The sequence below is a fragment of the Zosterops lateralis genome (assembly GCF_965231275.1).
Source record: "Zosterops lateralis genome assembly, chromosome: 3".
Classification (NCBI taxonomy): domain Eukaryota; kingdom Metazoa; phylum Chordata; class Aves; order Passeriformes; family Zosteropidae; genus Zosterops; species Zosterops lateralis.
In genome coordinates this window covers 68,309,525-68,324,327 of record NC_139764.1, presented here as the reverse complement: position 1 = coordinate 68,324,327, position 14,803 = coordinate 68,309,525, and the positions used below count along the sequence as shown (strand labels likewise).

General features: G+C 42.3%; 1 protein-coding gene across 2 annotated transcripts; it reads right to left on the bottom strand.

Annotated features, from left to right (window-relative positions):
• Window positions 1-73: 73 nt before the first annotated feature.
• Window positions 74-14,786, bottom strand: ZBTB24 (zinc finger and BTB domain containing 24). Of its 2 annotated transcripts, XM_083856319.1 has the most exons (8): window positions 14,752-14,773; window positions 13,469-13,538; window positions 11,021-12,008; window positions 10,461-10,628; window positions 9,180-9,263; window positions 8,385-8,468; window positions 6,073-6,154; window positions 75-5,216 (listed from the first exon to the last, which is right to left on the bottom strand). In XM_083856319.1, exons 3-8 carry the CDS (start codon window positions 11,979-11,981, stop codon window positions 4,403-4,405), a joined length of 2,193 nt encoding a protein of 730 aa, XP_083712445.1. In that variant the 5' UTR covers window positions 11,982-12,008; window positions 13,469-13,538; window positions 14,752-14,773; the 3' UTR covers window positions 75-4,402. The 2 variants fall into 2 exon arrangements, with proteins under 2 accessions (XP_083712446.1, XP_083712445.1); XM_083856320.1 differs by lacking the exon at window positions 13,469-13,538 and having other exon boundaries at window positions 74-5,216; window positions 14,752-14,786.
• Window positions 14,787-14,803: the final 17 nt, after the last annotated feature.

Here is a 14,803-nt window from a genome sequence, read left to right as displayed (position 1 = left end):
AGAAACAGAAGAGAAAGCAGACAAAATTAATTTTAAAAAAACCCCTATACATACACACACACATATTTATTTGAGAGAGACCCCCACATTATGGTACTAAAGGAGAGCTGCTAGGGGTCACTGAGAGATCTTGGTGAAGGGCAAGTAAAATCACAGAATCACAGTATGGGTCAGGTTGGAAGGGACCACAGTGGGTCATCTGCTCCAACCTCCCTGCTCAAGTACGGTCATCCCAGAGCACACAGCACAGGATTGTGTCCAGACAGTTCTTGAATATCTCCAGGGAGGGAGACTCCACAACTTCTCTGGGCAATATGTCGCAGTACACTCAGTCATTCACATAGGAAAGTTCTTCCTCATGTCAGAAAAATTTGCAGGACCAAGTAGGAAGTTTGCTAACTAAAGCAAAAGTCTGCTTCCTGCTATTCCAAAGATACTTTCAATTAGGTAGGATTAAAATATTAGCCAGAAATGAGCAGTAAGCATACTACAGTGAGATGCTCAGAATATGCCTGGATGGGTTTTTCCATTTGGAAGAATTGCTTGGGACAGATATGATCAGTAGTCCCTCTGTTGTGGAAAACCATTTATTGTTCATCATGTTTTACAGAAGATCTGAAAATGGATAGAACATAGAGAATGGTTGTAGCTCACGGGACTGCAACTCTGCAAGAAGCAGACTCTAATTAGTCTCTAATGAATAAGTAAAAGAGATCCTGAAATCATAGCTCTGGAGAGTATGGCATTACCTCTCCCTTCTCTGCTCCTGGCAAGAATCTACAGTGCAGGACTGGGAAAAAGGCCTGCACAGATGGACTTCTGCCCATGTGAAGATAAGGATACCCAGGAAGGACCCTTGGCTGCTCCAGCACCCCGGGGCACGCCCGCTGTGCAAACCGGCCTCCTCCCAGGCACTCCCAGCTCAGAGTCGGCTTGTCTGGGATAAGGAAACTTACACAGGATACTGGCAGGGACACAGCCTGCTGCCGAGTTGAAGACATGGGGAGACAGGAAAGGTACCCAGCTGTTGTGCTCACACAGGCACTGGATTGGTGATTAGGAACGAATCCCATACTAGCTTTCATAGCTAAGGTGAAGTGGGAAAAAGACTGAAAAAACCCACATCCAAGCACACCAAGATAGGTATTAGCAAACACCAACCATAACCTTCATCATGATGACAAACCAGCTACAACACTGAAACGAGTCTTCCACAAAGAAATGTAAGCAAAACTCTTTCCTCAACAACTGGCAAGATCAATGCCAGGCTCAATATCCCTAATTTTAACCCGTGAATAGGCATTCAGTTGGAAAGTTTGTAATGAGGTAGAGTCCTCTCTCCTTTTCCTCTTAGATGCTAAGAGGAAATTGCTGTACAATACCTAGTAGCACTTTCTTTTCCTGTTGGAAGGGTAATTTGCTTTTACAGCCCATATGAAATAAATACTCTGATATTCATTTATCAAACCCCAAGATGTTGGACTGGAAGGCCAAGCAAGGAAATTACACACACAACAGGCAATTACACACACATGCAGGCTTCAGAATGCGTTTGCTCTACCTCTCAGGGATTTGTTTCAACTTGCACCTGGAGAAGCAACTCAAATCTTCAGAAATAGCCAAAATCTTGCATTTGAAAAAAAAAAAAAAAAAAAAAAAAAAAAAAAGAAAAAAATGAAATCCTATTAGAGTTCAGTAACTTACAGATTGAGCAGAGGAAACACACTATGGTGTTAAATGCTCACAAAACCGGATCTTTCTGTAGTCCTCTTACTGCCCTGCATTTACATCTAAAACCTTAATCTCATTTTACCATAGAAAGCAGCGAGACGGATTTGCTAGGATTAGTCTATGTGAGAAAAAGAGAAGTTAAGGTGTTTACTGGCTAAGGAGTAAAGATATTTAGAGAGCTGTTCTGAAACATAGTTTCTAAAGGATGCATTTTTTTTCCTACATCATCCTTATTAGTGGCAGCTGGACTGAAAAACAAAGCTGAAGGGGTTTCCTTTCAAATTCAAAGCAATTTTAGTCTTCAGCTGTAGCCTTAAAAATGCACACACAGAAAAAGGATTCATTTTCATCTTTTAACAGAAATGCATTCACTAGAAAGGAAGCAAATGGTGTCCAAAAAGCAACATTTGTGATATGAGAAGCCACGCCAGCTTCTTGAGTGCAAGCTACAGTATGTGCTGACAGCTTAAGCAATGCGGGGTGCAAGATTAGTCATTGCCCTGCTATTCACAGCAGCTTGTTTCTTCACTGGTAATCTGCAGAAAAGCAAAACAGAATTCCAAATACCAAACTTCAGGTTTTTTGGTTACAGGGAAAGCACTGAGAATTCCGCTACGTGGAGTGTCCTGTGTTTAACTGCAGCACAGAACTGAATCCTGCAAGGATAACTGCATAACAAACAAAACGAAGTTCAAAAACGAAGAAAAGTACTGAACAGTTCCTTTACTAGTAGCCTCAGAATTTAGCTTGTAACCTGTTTTTAAGCATTTCAGGATTCATAAATATATGGCAATGAATTCTGTACAAGTTCCTGTAAACTTATGACCAGTCAGTAGTCTGGCTGCACTCTACAATGGTTTAGATAAAAGCAGAAGTTTTAGGATGAAACTGCCAGAATATTTACTCTAAGCTTATACAATTAATCAGCAAGATTGTCTTAAGTGTTGTAACAGGCTTTAATGTATTTATTTATCTGCTGTTACAACACCAAGGCTTCAAGCTTCTCAGGCAGAACTACAGAATATGCTGGTTCACTCTGGTGGCAGAAACCATGCAAATTTTATTTCTCCATTCTGAGAGGAAATGTGAAAACCTAAATACCTTTGCTGTGGGGTGGCTTATTACTTTTTGGCTTTTTTTTTTAACATTGATTTATTCCCACTATTTATCCTTGTCATGATCCATTTATATAAAAGTGATCCTGTACTTTGAAGACATGGAGATACTTAGCCAAACTTCTGCAGTATGCAGTCAGGGGCAGGCCAAGTAATCTGGACTTGGAACAACGGATTTTATAAAAAATGTGGATAATTTTGCTTTTAAATTCATCATGCTTTTTAGAATTTTTTGTTTGTTATAACATAAAACATCAATGTAAATAGTAAGTATGATATTTTAAAGCTAAAGTGACAATTGAGCATGTTCTTTTAAGTAACAGGGGCATTTTATCTGGATTTTAATATGCCAGTCCAACCATGTAAAGGTGTTACCGGTAGTCAAACCTGAAAACAGAAAGCACGTATTTTGGCAAGGCATTTTATTACAATGTCAAACCCTTTTTCTTAGCAGTCAGTCATTGAAAACAATCTGTACACATCTAATTCAGTCAACAAAAATAGTTGTACAACTTTTAAGTGCTGTGCCCCATTTATCTAACCTGCTATGCTCTGAAGTGATGCTCTTCCTTGTTTGAATCCTCACATAAACAATTACCAGTCTTAACATATTAAAGTAAGATTATGTTCTTCTCTCAAAAGTACAAAAAATAACACTTTAAATATACAGTGGCTCCTAAGCTTAGACAGAATCCCATCAGGAAGAGAGTTTTGCACTTCAATAGACAGTGCCTTCAACATCAAAAGCTCTTCAAAGTGCTTGGCAGAGTGTGTGAACACTATCCCCACTTTCTAGATGATGAAATAAGGCACAGAGGTCAACTACCTTGCCCACTGTCACACAGAGAGTGAGTGGTAGAACTAACAGAGCAGAATTTGGGGGACTGCAGTTCTCCAGTGTAACCATCACATCTCATTGCCACTATTCAAGTGCAATGGCTTAAACGTTTCTGAGGAGCAAAATGTGTACAGCACATTTTGAGGAGGGAAGATTCAGTGCCAGTTACAGGCTGTAACAGTTTCAACCCAAACCAAATCAATTTGGTAGTTAGTAACTCATAATGCACTTCAGGGAATGATTACATAGAGAATTACACATTAACCTGCAGAGAGAAAGCTCATTAAACATAAGACATATGGTGTTAGCTTTGCAAAAAGTACTGGTTGTCAGTAGCTCAGGTATAATGTTAAGTTTGTGATCAGCAGATGTCCTAAACATTGTTCTCCTACCAGCAGGGTGAATTTCTCTGGAGAGTCACATGGAAATGCAAATAAGGGCTAAATATCTCCTCAGGGGGCAGAGATGTGTATGAGGCACATTAATTGCTTGTGAGGTATGGACTAAGTAGTAAAGAAATACCAATCCAGACAAACAAAATAGTCTAAAATAAATATGGCTAAGGAAACTGAGTCACCCATCCAAAATCACCAAGAAATTCATCTTTGGATAGCTTATGTTGCAAAAAAACCCAAAAAAACCCCAAGTGTGACACATGTAATCCCTGCCTGGATGAGAAGCATTCTCTGGCCTAGCCCTCTGCTGACAAACAAGCATTTCAGAAAGCCGGTCCTTGGATAGGATGCTCATGAGATGACTCATTTGCTGACAGAGGCTGCTGATGGGACTCGGAAACAAGTACAGTTTGATTCTGTTCTCCACTGACTTGCTGGGAAGGAACTGTATCATGGCTAGAGTGAGACTGCTGACTTGATTCCTGGGCCAGCTGCACGTGCGGAGCTGGATGTGAAGGTCCCGCCAAGTGGATTTGTTCATTTTGTCCTTGATGAGCATGGAGATGTTCTAGTGCTTCCTTGGAAAGAGTGATGACATGCATTTGTTCAGGTTGGGCAGCCTCTATTTGGTTTGCAATCACGTTGATACTTTGGATTTGTTCTGCTTGCTCCTGCTGAGCTGAAAGCAACAGGTTTTGTAGCTGCTGCGGTGGCTGCGCAAGGAGCGCGAGGTTTGCAGCGTGCTCCGTGGTCATGCCGGGAGCACTTTCTGCAGTCACAATACTGATGCCTTGATTGTGGCTGGGCATGAAGTTGATGTTGTGTACTGCATCTGTAACCAGCAGCTGAATTTCCTGCCCTCCCGAGGTGGCAAGTTGGTACTGCTGCAGCTGGAGAATGTTTCTCACTTCTTCCGGATGAGCACTGGTGTTCGAGGTGGCACTGGCTTCCTGAAACTGCTTTTCCTTGCTGTGAATTTTCAAATGAGACTTCAGGTTGTCCAGACGAGCAAACTGCAAACTACATTCTGGGCAGGCAAAAGGCTTTTTGCCTGTGTGTAAGATACAGTGTCTTCTCTTAGCACTGGAATCGGAGAAGGATTTTCCACATATATCACAAGAATATGGCTTTTCTCCTCTGCAAAAGGAAAGCGTTTGATCTCATTAAAATATTCACTTTGACAATGCTGCTTTCTGAAATAAAAAACTTCAGTGACTACACTGTTTTTCTAAATTTTAAGTACTTAAAGGATAGTGTCATTAAAAACATCCTCTATTTGACCTCCTGATTTCTATTTGACTTTACAAACTGTACTATTAGTATATGCTCTAGAACTACAGAGATAACTGGCTTCCTGTCATAAAACCAGAGGTACAAGCTCCATGCTGCTAGACCTTGACAGGAATGCAACAACTTTGCACAATTCTAAGCACTGACCATTTTAAGAACATTCATTAACAGTGTGGGCTTAAAAACAAAAAAGAGCGTCCAAATCCTAACTTGCTGCCTGTGTCAAAAGGACAAGGAATTTTACTAGAAATGTTTTCTTAGACAACAGTTCTCCAGTGATTTAAAATCTAACATGTCTTTATGCAATGACAGGGGTAAAAGACAACTAATGCTGTTAGAGACAAGATAACTCACAGGGAAACAGGACAATGCTCCAGTAATCTTGATACACCACGGCTACTATTCTGCTGTCAAACAAAACTTATGGTACAATTTTCACAAAAATAATATAGCAGTAAATACACTGTCAGTGAACGGACACAAAACATCAAAGACTTAAAATATCTTGGCATGTGAGATTTAGCACTTCAGTACTTTCCACTATCAGTATTTTCCTTACATAGATTAAGCAAAAATGTTTTTAACAATCATTCAAAATGCAAACAAGTCCTGACCATTCTAAAATTAAACAAGCACTACATACAAGTTATAAAATTAGAAGTTACAGTTCTTAAAAATGCAATGAAAATCAGACATACTTTACCTGTGAATTCTAATGTGAGTCTGAAGTGAACTTTTAGCTGTAAATGATTTGCCACAAATCTCACAAGTGAAGGGCTTCTCACCTACCAAAAAGAAATTCCCTTTTTAAATAGCACTTTCATCAATACATTAAAAACATTTTCTATTTTACCATACACAGCATCAAGTGTGCACTGTTGGCTCCTCACGCTTCTGCCATAGTTCAGCAGATATCCAAAACTGAATGAACTCACTAATCAAAATGAGGGTATAACATTTTAAATGTACACCTCTAGCATTTCTCCCCTTTGAAGATGAAGAATTAGGTGATCCAAGCCCCCAAAGCAACAAAAAGCTGTACCTATGGCACAGATGTGGGTGCTCCATATGGAACAGAAACGCTTTGAAAAAGGCTGTCCCTGAACCCTGGCATTAATGCCATGTTCACATGCAGCACCATGCAGATAAGTAAGCCTAAACTTCCAAAGCTGGAAAATGAATCCATTATCTTAAGAACTTGCCTGGCTTTCTATAAGGCTCTATCACACTAGGCCTATGATATTCTGGGAACACCAGTTAGAAAAAAATTAAATTATTGTGAGTTAAATAAAATGTGAGTTTGTTTGGGAATTTTTCTTTATTTGTTGGGGTGGTTTTTTAGTGCATTTGGAATTCTGATGTCTAACTGCGTAGAAGCAGAGAGGCCAAATTAAACTATAAGAAGGTTCACAAGAAACAGATACTACCCAACCAAAGCAAATCCTAATTCACACCATAACAAATCCTTGTAGCACTGAGGTTCTTTAAGACACCAGACATAAGAATCCAGATCACCACTGTTGTAATTCACACCATCAAAGCACACCAAACCCGGGGATTGGGCAGCAGCCAGTTTCCAAGGAAGCTTCCCATTCAGCATAGAACTGCAATGCTTACCAGCTTTCATTTGGCTTTGGAGGGCATGGATAAAGGATGAGAGAACAAGAAACATTTGTCAGAAGGGACCTCTTGTCATCCAGTCCCAGCTTGCTACTGAAAACAGGAGTAACTTCCCAAGTAGGCTGTATTATTATGACTCTGTTATCAAACTGCTGCTAAAGGAGAACGGTTGTATCTATGTTAACACCTGTCCCCAAAATGCCTTGGAATTCTACTTTGCTTTTGAGATGGGACAGATCAATTATTATTTCTACATAATACTGGTATCTTGCCTGTCTCTTCTAAAGCAAAATATATTGCAAGCCAGTTTCTGCTAAAACTCAGCTTAGTTCATATATTTTTGCAACTTACCTTGCTAGTAAGCTTCCTCTTCTCATTTCCCACTACATTTAGAGAACTGTATCACCTTCAGATACAAAACTCTCGTGTGTATTTATACTGTGTTCTCCTTAATACAAAATTACATAAACATCACAAGCTAACACTATTTGGGATAACCAAAAACTTCCAGAAGCACAAGTTTTGACCTCAGCATATCCCAGAAAATTTAAAGCTGTGTTACTTTCACCCAGAAAAGAGGAGGAAATGAACGAGATAAAGTATGCTTGAGACAGAGTTATGTATTACAACTGCAAGCAACATGCTTAAGAATAATTTGATTTTGTAAGGAAACAATTGCCACTGTCTCTAGTTACTTTAAAAGACAAAATTATTCACGTGTCACCTCATGAACTTACTCTTCAAAGGAAAATATTTTATGAAATTTATGACTTGTTATTATGAGAGGATAGATCAACATTTTTATCTCTGTTATCCAGTGATTCATTACTGGCTTGCCCTTTAAATCTCTTAAAACACCCTCTGACGCACTTGCATTAAATCATCCCTCCTAGCCCATCTCTCAACATCTGCTTTATTACAGCATAGTAAAAAGATATATGCAAATAATTATTTTTCTGGTCACAGCACTTTTCATAAGCACCCATCCCTCACAGACAGAGGTGTCCATATCCTTTAGGACACACTTTCTGTTCAGCTCACTGCAAACCCAATACATGCTGGATACAACTCTCCTGACAAACTGAATTCTCAATCCACAATTCTATCATAGGAAAGCTAACTGGCATTTTCTGCAGCAGCTTTTATAAAACTGGGGGAAAAAAAGCCCTCTTCCTGTAATAGGCACTGCTCCTGCACTGCTGTAACACAAGCTTTTTTGTGCTCCTACATTCTTGATGCCAAATCTCTTCATTAGCAACATAGGCATCATTACATACAAGTAGAGCAGAAGTTCATTCCAAAGAGACAAGTATAATTTGCCTAACATTGTTTTGTCCATGTAACTTCAAGAAAAAACAAACCACAAACAACTCAAAACCCAAGGTAGAACATTACCTGTATGTGTTCTTAGATGTTTCTTTAGCTGAGCTGCATCCATGAATTTGCGACGACACAGGTTACATTCCGGCAGTGAACGGCCTTGTCGCAATAACAAAAAAAGTGTCAGTGCATAAGTGATCCCCTGTATCTCTTCAGTGACCTTTGTTAAAGCACTTCCCTGTAAAATAACCACTTTGCTATAATACAGAGATAAAACAAAAGGTGATTCACTGCCTCCTCCCTTATCTTAACTGTTGCACCCCTATTTCTCAATTTAGCATTACCACAGGAAAAGAGGGGACTGAGAGCTGCTCCTTCCCAAAACCACCTTCTCTTGAAGCTTTGTAAATTCTGATTTTCTCTACCACTTCCTCTGTGTGTATCTCCATTCCATTCCAGAAGTGAGAAGAACACTTTCTAAAGTTTGCATGCCCTTACTAGTCCAAAGTAGTGGACAACTACAACGTAATTTGCACACCAGGCAGAAGACACAATTGTTTATACAATTCCCAGCTTCTATGTAGCATGGACAGCAAGGCTAAAATAATCAAGTTGTACACTGTCAAATACAGTGTAAATCATTTTTAATCATCGTAAGAGCTCTTCTCAATTAAATATTTTTCTACACATTCTATTTACTATACACCTTTATGTCTTTTTCACCCTGTCCACTGTTATACCAAGATAGGACACATCAAAGTAGCAGAGACTAAATACATCACTGAGGAAGAACCTTTAGCCTAAGTCAATCTTTAGGAAGAAAGATCAGCATGGACTGTAAGCCAGGCCCTCAACCCAAACTTGTTATACCTGTGTGTAGTCGATAGTGGCTCTTGAGCTGTCTCTTTTGGCTGAAGTATTTCCCACACTGATCGCAGGTAAAAGCCTTCTGCCCTGTGGAGAAAATCACTTATTAAAATGTAAGCCACATCCAAAGCAAGTGTAAGGAAATAAATAAAATACACAAGCCAGCTGTGAGGAGGCAATTCTGTTTGATTTGCCTCAACAATGGTTGTCAGAGGCACATGGGGGAGGGGTTGCACACATGCCATGTCCAGGAGGCAACTAGGAGAAGATGGAGGAAAGCCTTGTCTCTGGGGAGACTTCTCCTGGCAACCAGTTCATGTCTCACATGGGACAGGCAGTCAGCAGGGAAACACTGTACCCCAGAGACTCTCTCCAGTCAGATGGCAAAAGGTCTCTACCAATGGACTGCACTGGGACATTGGACAGAGCCAATGGTCTCCTGTCAGCAGGCAGACTTTGGGAGGAGCAGGGGCATGAAAAGTAATGGGTCACAAGCCCCAGGGCTTTTCGAACTTGCTTTTTGAGTTGGGCTTTTGGCTTGAAGCTTTTTTGAGACTACACTTTTGCTTCTGAGGCTTGGTGATTCGAGGGGCTTTTTGAAACTTGCTTTTGAATCAGGGCTTTTTGAGTCTTATGCTTTTTGCCCTGCCCCCAGCCTGCCTTTTGGATCTCCTGCCTTTGCTGGCTCTTGCTCGCCCTCACATCTGTCCTGCCTCCCTGTGTCCCTGACCAACTCCCTGCCTGCTTTGTCCCAGTGTCCCTGCCTAAGCCCCATGTCCTACCCCGCTCACCTCCAAGCCTGCCCACTGTTGTGATCCTCATCATGATTGTGTCCAGGGTTCTGGACCTTCCCCCTCACCTGGCATCTGGCCATCCATCATTGCAGGAGCAGTGCACAGTCAGGCAGCGTGCACACCCCCCACCTTATGGACATCCAGGCACTCCCTGACCATTGGTGGTAAAGCTCTCTTTTTCTCTCTGTCTCCCCTCTCTCCTTCCATTCCTTTCCCATTCTTCTTCCTCTTGTTCTGTCTTTTCTAGCTCCCTTTAGTAGGATAACTCCTTTTCATTTTTGTTTTTTTCATTACCAATAAATGGTTCTCAGATACAATGTTTGTCTCATTTGACATTATTTTGTTCCTGACCATCCATTTTTTAAAGAACTCCTCGTGCTTTCCCTCAGTGGAATGTGACACCAGCACACGCAAGACAGAGCAGAAGTACCTTTTTTCCAGAAAGGCAAACTCTTGCAGCAGAGAGTTACACTTTTCTTGAAGTATTTACCTGAATGCAGGCTCATGTGCTCCAGAAGAGAATGCTTTGTTGTGAGAGCCTTACTGCAAACGGTGCATGTGTACGGCCGTTCCCCGGTGTGCATCCGCTCATGGACTTGAAGAGAATGCTTCTGGGAGAAGCCTTTGCCACACTCACTGCATGTAAAAGGGCGCTCCCCTGAAAGCAAAAGATGACATTTTTAGGCATAGATAGATACATCATTTCTCACTAGATATTCTAAGCTGATAGTGAGATGCACTGCAATGTTGTAGCTACTAAAAAAATTAGTCTTTATTAGTGGTAAAGAGACAAGCTTCACACAGCAAGAGAATAATTCTTTAGCTACTGTCATATAATTCAGTGCTTAAACAATGAAATTATTAATTACACTGAAATCTAGGTGAGACATAAAGGTTCTGAGATCTGCTGACAAGAATAAAACAGCAAACACAGAACACAATCTAATTTGGATCAGCATGCTATTTTGGAAATTCCTGCTGTAGTCAACAACCAACACTTCAACAGTCCCTTACATGGCAACATCACTAAACCTAACCCAAAAGGCCTACCTGTATGGCTTCGCTGGTGAACAGCCAAGAAGTGATTACACTTAAATACTTTGCCACAGTCTTTACAGCGAGCTTCAGAACCTGTGCGTTTTCTTTTTCCATCAGTTCTCTTTGCCAGTCCTTTCTCATCCTCATCCCCAAGAAGTTTATAATCTTTTAGTTTGATTGATCTCCTTATTCTGCGTTTGCTGTAACGGCTCTGAGTATTCTGGATTCCTTCAGATTTGGGATCGTAGTTTTCATCTTTCTCAGCTGACAAATCAACAGCAGCCTCTGAGCCACAGGCAGGTTCAGTTTCTTCTCCATCTTTCCTCACTGAAGCCTGTTCATTGGCAACTGTTTCTTCTACTTCAGTGTCTTTTTTCATATAATTTTGCTCATTTTGCATAGAGTTGTTCTCTCTCAGCTGCCCATCTTCAGCAGAATTTGCTCCTGATTCTTCTTCTTCTTCTTGGACAACCTTGATTTTCCTTGGTCGCCCCCGTTTTCGCTTTGGTGGATCATAATTTTTCCTGTCACTTGCAACAACAGAGGTTCCACTTTCAGCTGGAAATGCACTGCCTGGGCTGCGGCTTTCCAGGTAGTCTCTACAGGCCCATACCAAGTCAGTCACTTTCAGCAGCTGTGCAGTAGCCAGGATTTGCTCTGTGCTTTTCTCACTGGCACAGAGGCAACCAGTGTAGATAAATTCTAGCAGAACTCCAAAAGTGTCTGCAACCATTCCCTCTAACATGTAAACTGACTGCCCTATTTCACCCTCATTTACAAACATCATTGAGAAGTATTCACTGCTGGCAGCCAGCAAAGCTTTATGGGCTCTGAATTGCACATTCTCCACTATCAGAGTAATGTCACAAAGAAAATCATTTTTTCTTTGTTCCTCAAAATTAGCTAGAATGGTATCTTTATGAGCTTTGGAGTGGATGATCAGTTTCTCAGAAGGATCAGTTGTTTTTGCCATTTTAATTATGAATATTAAAGGGGGTGCCTAGAAAAACAGAATAGCTTTAGTAAAGAATTATTTTAACAGTTAGCATTATAAGACCCAAGTATCATTTGTTATTAGCAGTAACAGAGCTCAAGAGTTTCTGAAGCAATTCTGAATCCTCTGAACTTCTGAAAAATCAACACTATTGCTGACATGGAACTTCTTCAAAAAGTATTTTTAAATCCTATGAAAAGGCTACAGATAGTTTTTTAGATCAGAAATATTGCCTATCATTTTTTTATGTCTGATGTACTGTGAACTCTGTATTATCTAAAAAAAATTGCTATCCTAGCTTCTCAAACTAAAACAATGAGATAGAAACAACTCCTTGGTCACAGCTCCTTAGTACAGTATTGGCTTTGCATGGCCATGCTTTGGTAGCCAGGGAGCTGCAGGGGGGGCTTCTGTGAGAAGCTGCCAGAAGCTTCACCAACGTCCTACAGAGCTGTCACCAGACAGCTCCAAGATGGACCCACCTCTGGGCAAGGCTGAGTCCATCAACTGATGGTGGTATCACCTCTGGGATAACAGATTTAATAAGGGGGAAAAGAAATGTGCACAACTGCAGCTGGAGAGAGGAGTGAGATTATGTGGAAACAGCGGCCCTGCAGACACCAAGGTCAGTGGAGAAGGAGAGGGAGGAGGTGCTCCAGGTGCCAGAGCAGATATTCCCCCACAGCTCCTGGTGCAGACCATGGTGAGGCAGCTGTGCCCCTGCAGCCCATGGAGGTTCATGGTGGAGCACAGATCCACCTGCAGCCCCTGGAGGACCCCACACCAGAACAAGTGGATGCCTGAAAGAGGCGGGGAGCCTGTGGGAAGCCTGTGCTGGGGCAGGCTCCTGGCAGGACCTATGGCCTCATGGACAGAGAAGCCCACACTGAAAGGGTTTTGCTGGCAGGACTTGTGACCCCATGGAGGACCCAGGCTGGAGCAGGCTGCTCCTGAAGGACTGCACCTTCAAGATCCAAGGGGTCCAAGACAGAGCATTTTGTGAAGAACTGCAGCCCATGGGAAGGACTCAGGCTAAAGTAGTCTGTGGAAGAAGGACTGTCTCCTGTAGGAGAGACCTCACATGGGAGCAGGAGAAGAGTGTGTGGAGTCAAGGGACACTCAAAGATAATGTGCGATGAACTGACTGCAGCCCCCATTCTCCATCCCCCTGCACTGCTGGAGGGAGGATGTAAAGAAAACTGGGACTAAAGCTGAGCCTGGAAAGAAGGGAGAGGTGGGGTGAGCTGTTTAAAGATTTGGGTTTATTTCTCATTATCCAACAGTGATCTCATTGACAATAATTTCCTCAAGTCCGTTTTGTCTGTGCTGGAAACTGGTGAGTAATCTCTCTCTGTCCTTCTCTCAACCCATGAGCCTCTATTATATTCTCTGTCCCCTGTCCACCTGAGGAGGGGAGTGATGGAGCAGCTCTGGTGGGCACTGATGTCCAGCCAGCACCAACCTACCACATTGGAAACAAAAAGGTCAACTGCAGTTTGATCAGTGCAGTTTACTCAGGGACAAGGCCAGGAAATCCTGTAATAAACTATAAAATTTCACTGGTGTCAATGTGGCAGGACTTCATGACTTCTTTTACTCCCATCTATCCTTCTGAAAATTTCTCTTTTTTAACACTTTTTTTAAACACTTTCATTTTTTAAAACACTTTAACACTTCTAACTTTACTAAGCTTCAGCCTAAGAAGGTAGGCAATGCAAACACAGAAACAGCAGTGTTTTGAAGGATTCATTAAAGTATCTATTAATGATCAATTCGACTTGCTAAGCATCTTTGATAGTAAATTTGCAAAAATTAATAACAAAATAACAAAAACCAAAAAAATCCAGCAATTTCAGAAGAATCCACAAAGTATTATGGAAGAGATATGCCCAAAATGTCCTATTTACAAAGCTCAGCTAAACCAAAGATAAAACAGATTAGCTACCTGTTATATCCTAATTTATACCAGTGTCGTATTAAAGACCTATAAATTTGCGTATTTGTATTTAGTTACTCCAACAGTTTTAACCACCTGAACAAAGGCTCCATGAAACAGCAGATGATACCTAAATGCCACTGAGGTGCTGAACAGGGGATTTTTTAGCCCTAATCATCTACCAAATAGTTCACGGTGGTGGAGTCAAATTGTTTTATCTGGGAGCTTTAATTTCTGAGCATGTGAGCCTGATGTTTGCTGCTGGAGCACCTTAAAGCACAGCCGCAGGTGTGACCCAATCTGCCTTATCGCGCATTACAAGAATTCCTGGACGGTACTGCCAACCCTGCCCGCGGGCATCCCCTAACATCCACACGTGTTCCAGACAAGGCAGCGGGTGTTTCGTCAGTTCTGATCACACGAAGGACTTTATGTGAAGTGAACACATGAAGGTGTTCAACCAGGAGGTGACATTAGTATTCTGACTGCAGAATCCAAACCACCCGCCCTCCCTAAAGCCCCTCCACCACTACAGTGAGGCTGCACCCCAGCAGAAGCCCCGCGCTGCCGGCAGTGTGGATACACACTCCTGCCCACCCGTGCAAGGGCTCAGGAGCTCCCCAGGAGGTGACCCCGGGGCCGGGCCTCGACAGGGGCACGGCCAAGGGCACCGTGCGGGTCGCCGCCCCCCGCGCACCGTGAGAGCCCTTCGGGCCGCCCCTCCAGGGAAGGCCGCGGTCCCTCGTGGGGCAGGGGCAGGGAGCGGGCCCGGAGCACCCGGCCCGGCTACACCCGCCCTGCCCCGGCACTCACCGCTCGCCGCCGCCGCCGCCGCACTTCCGGGCCGGGGCGGGACCGCGCCTGC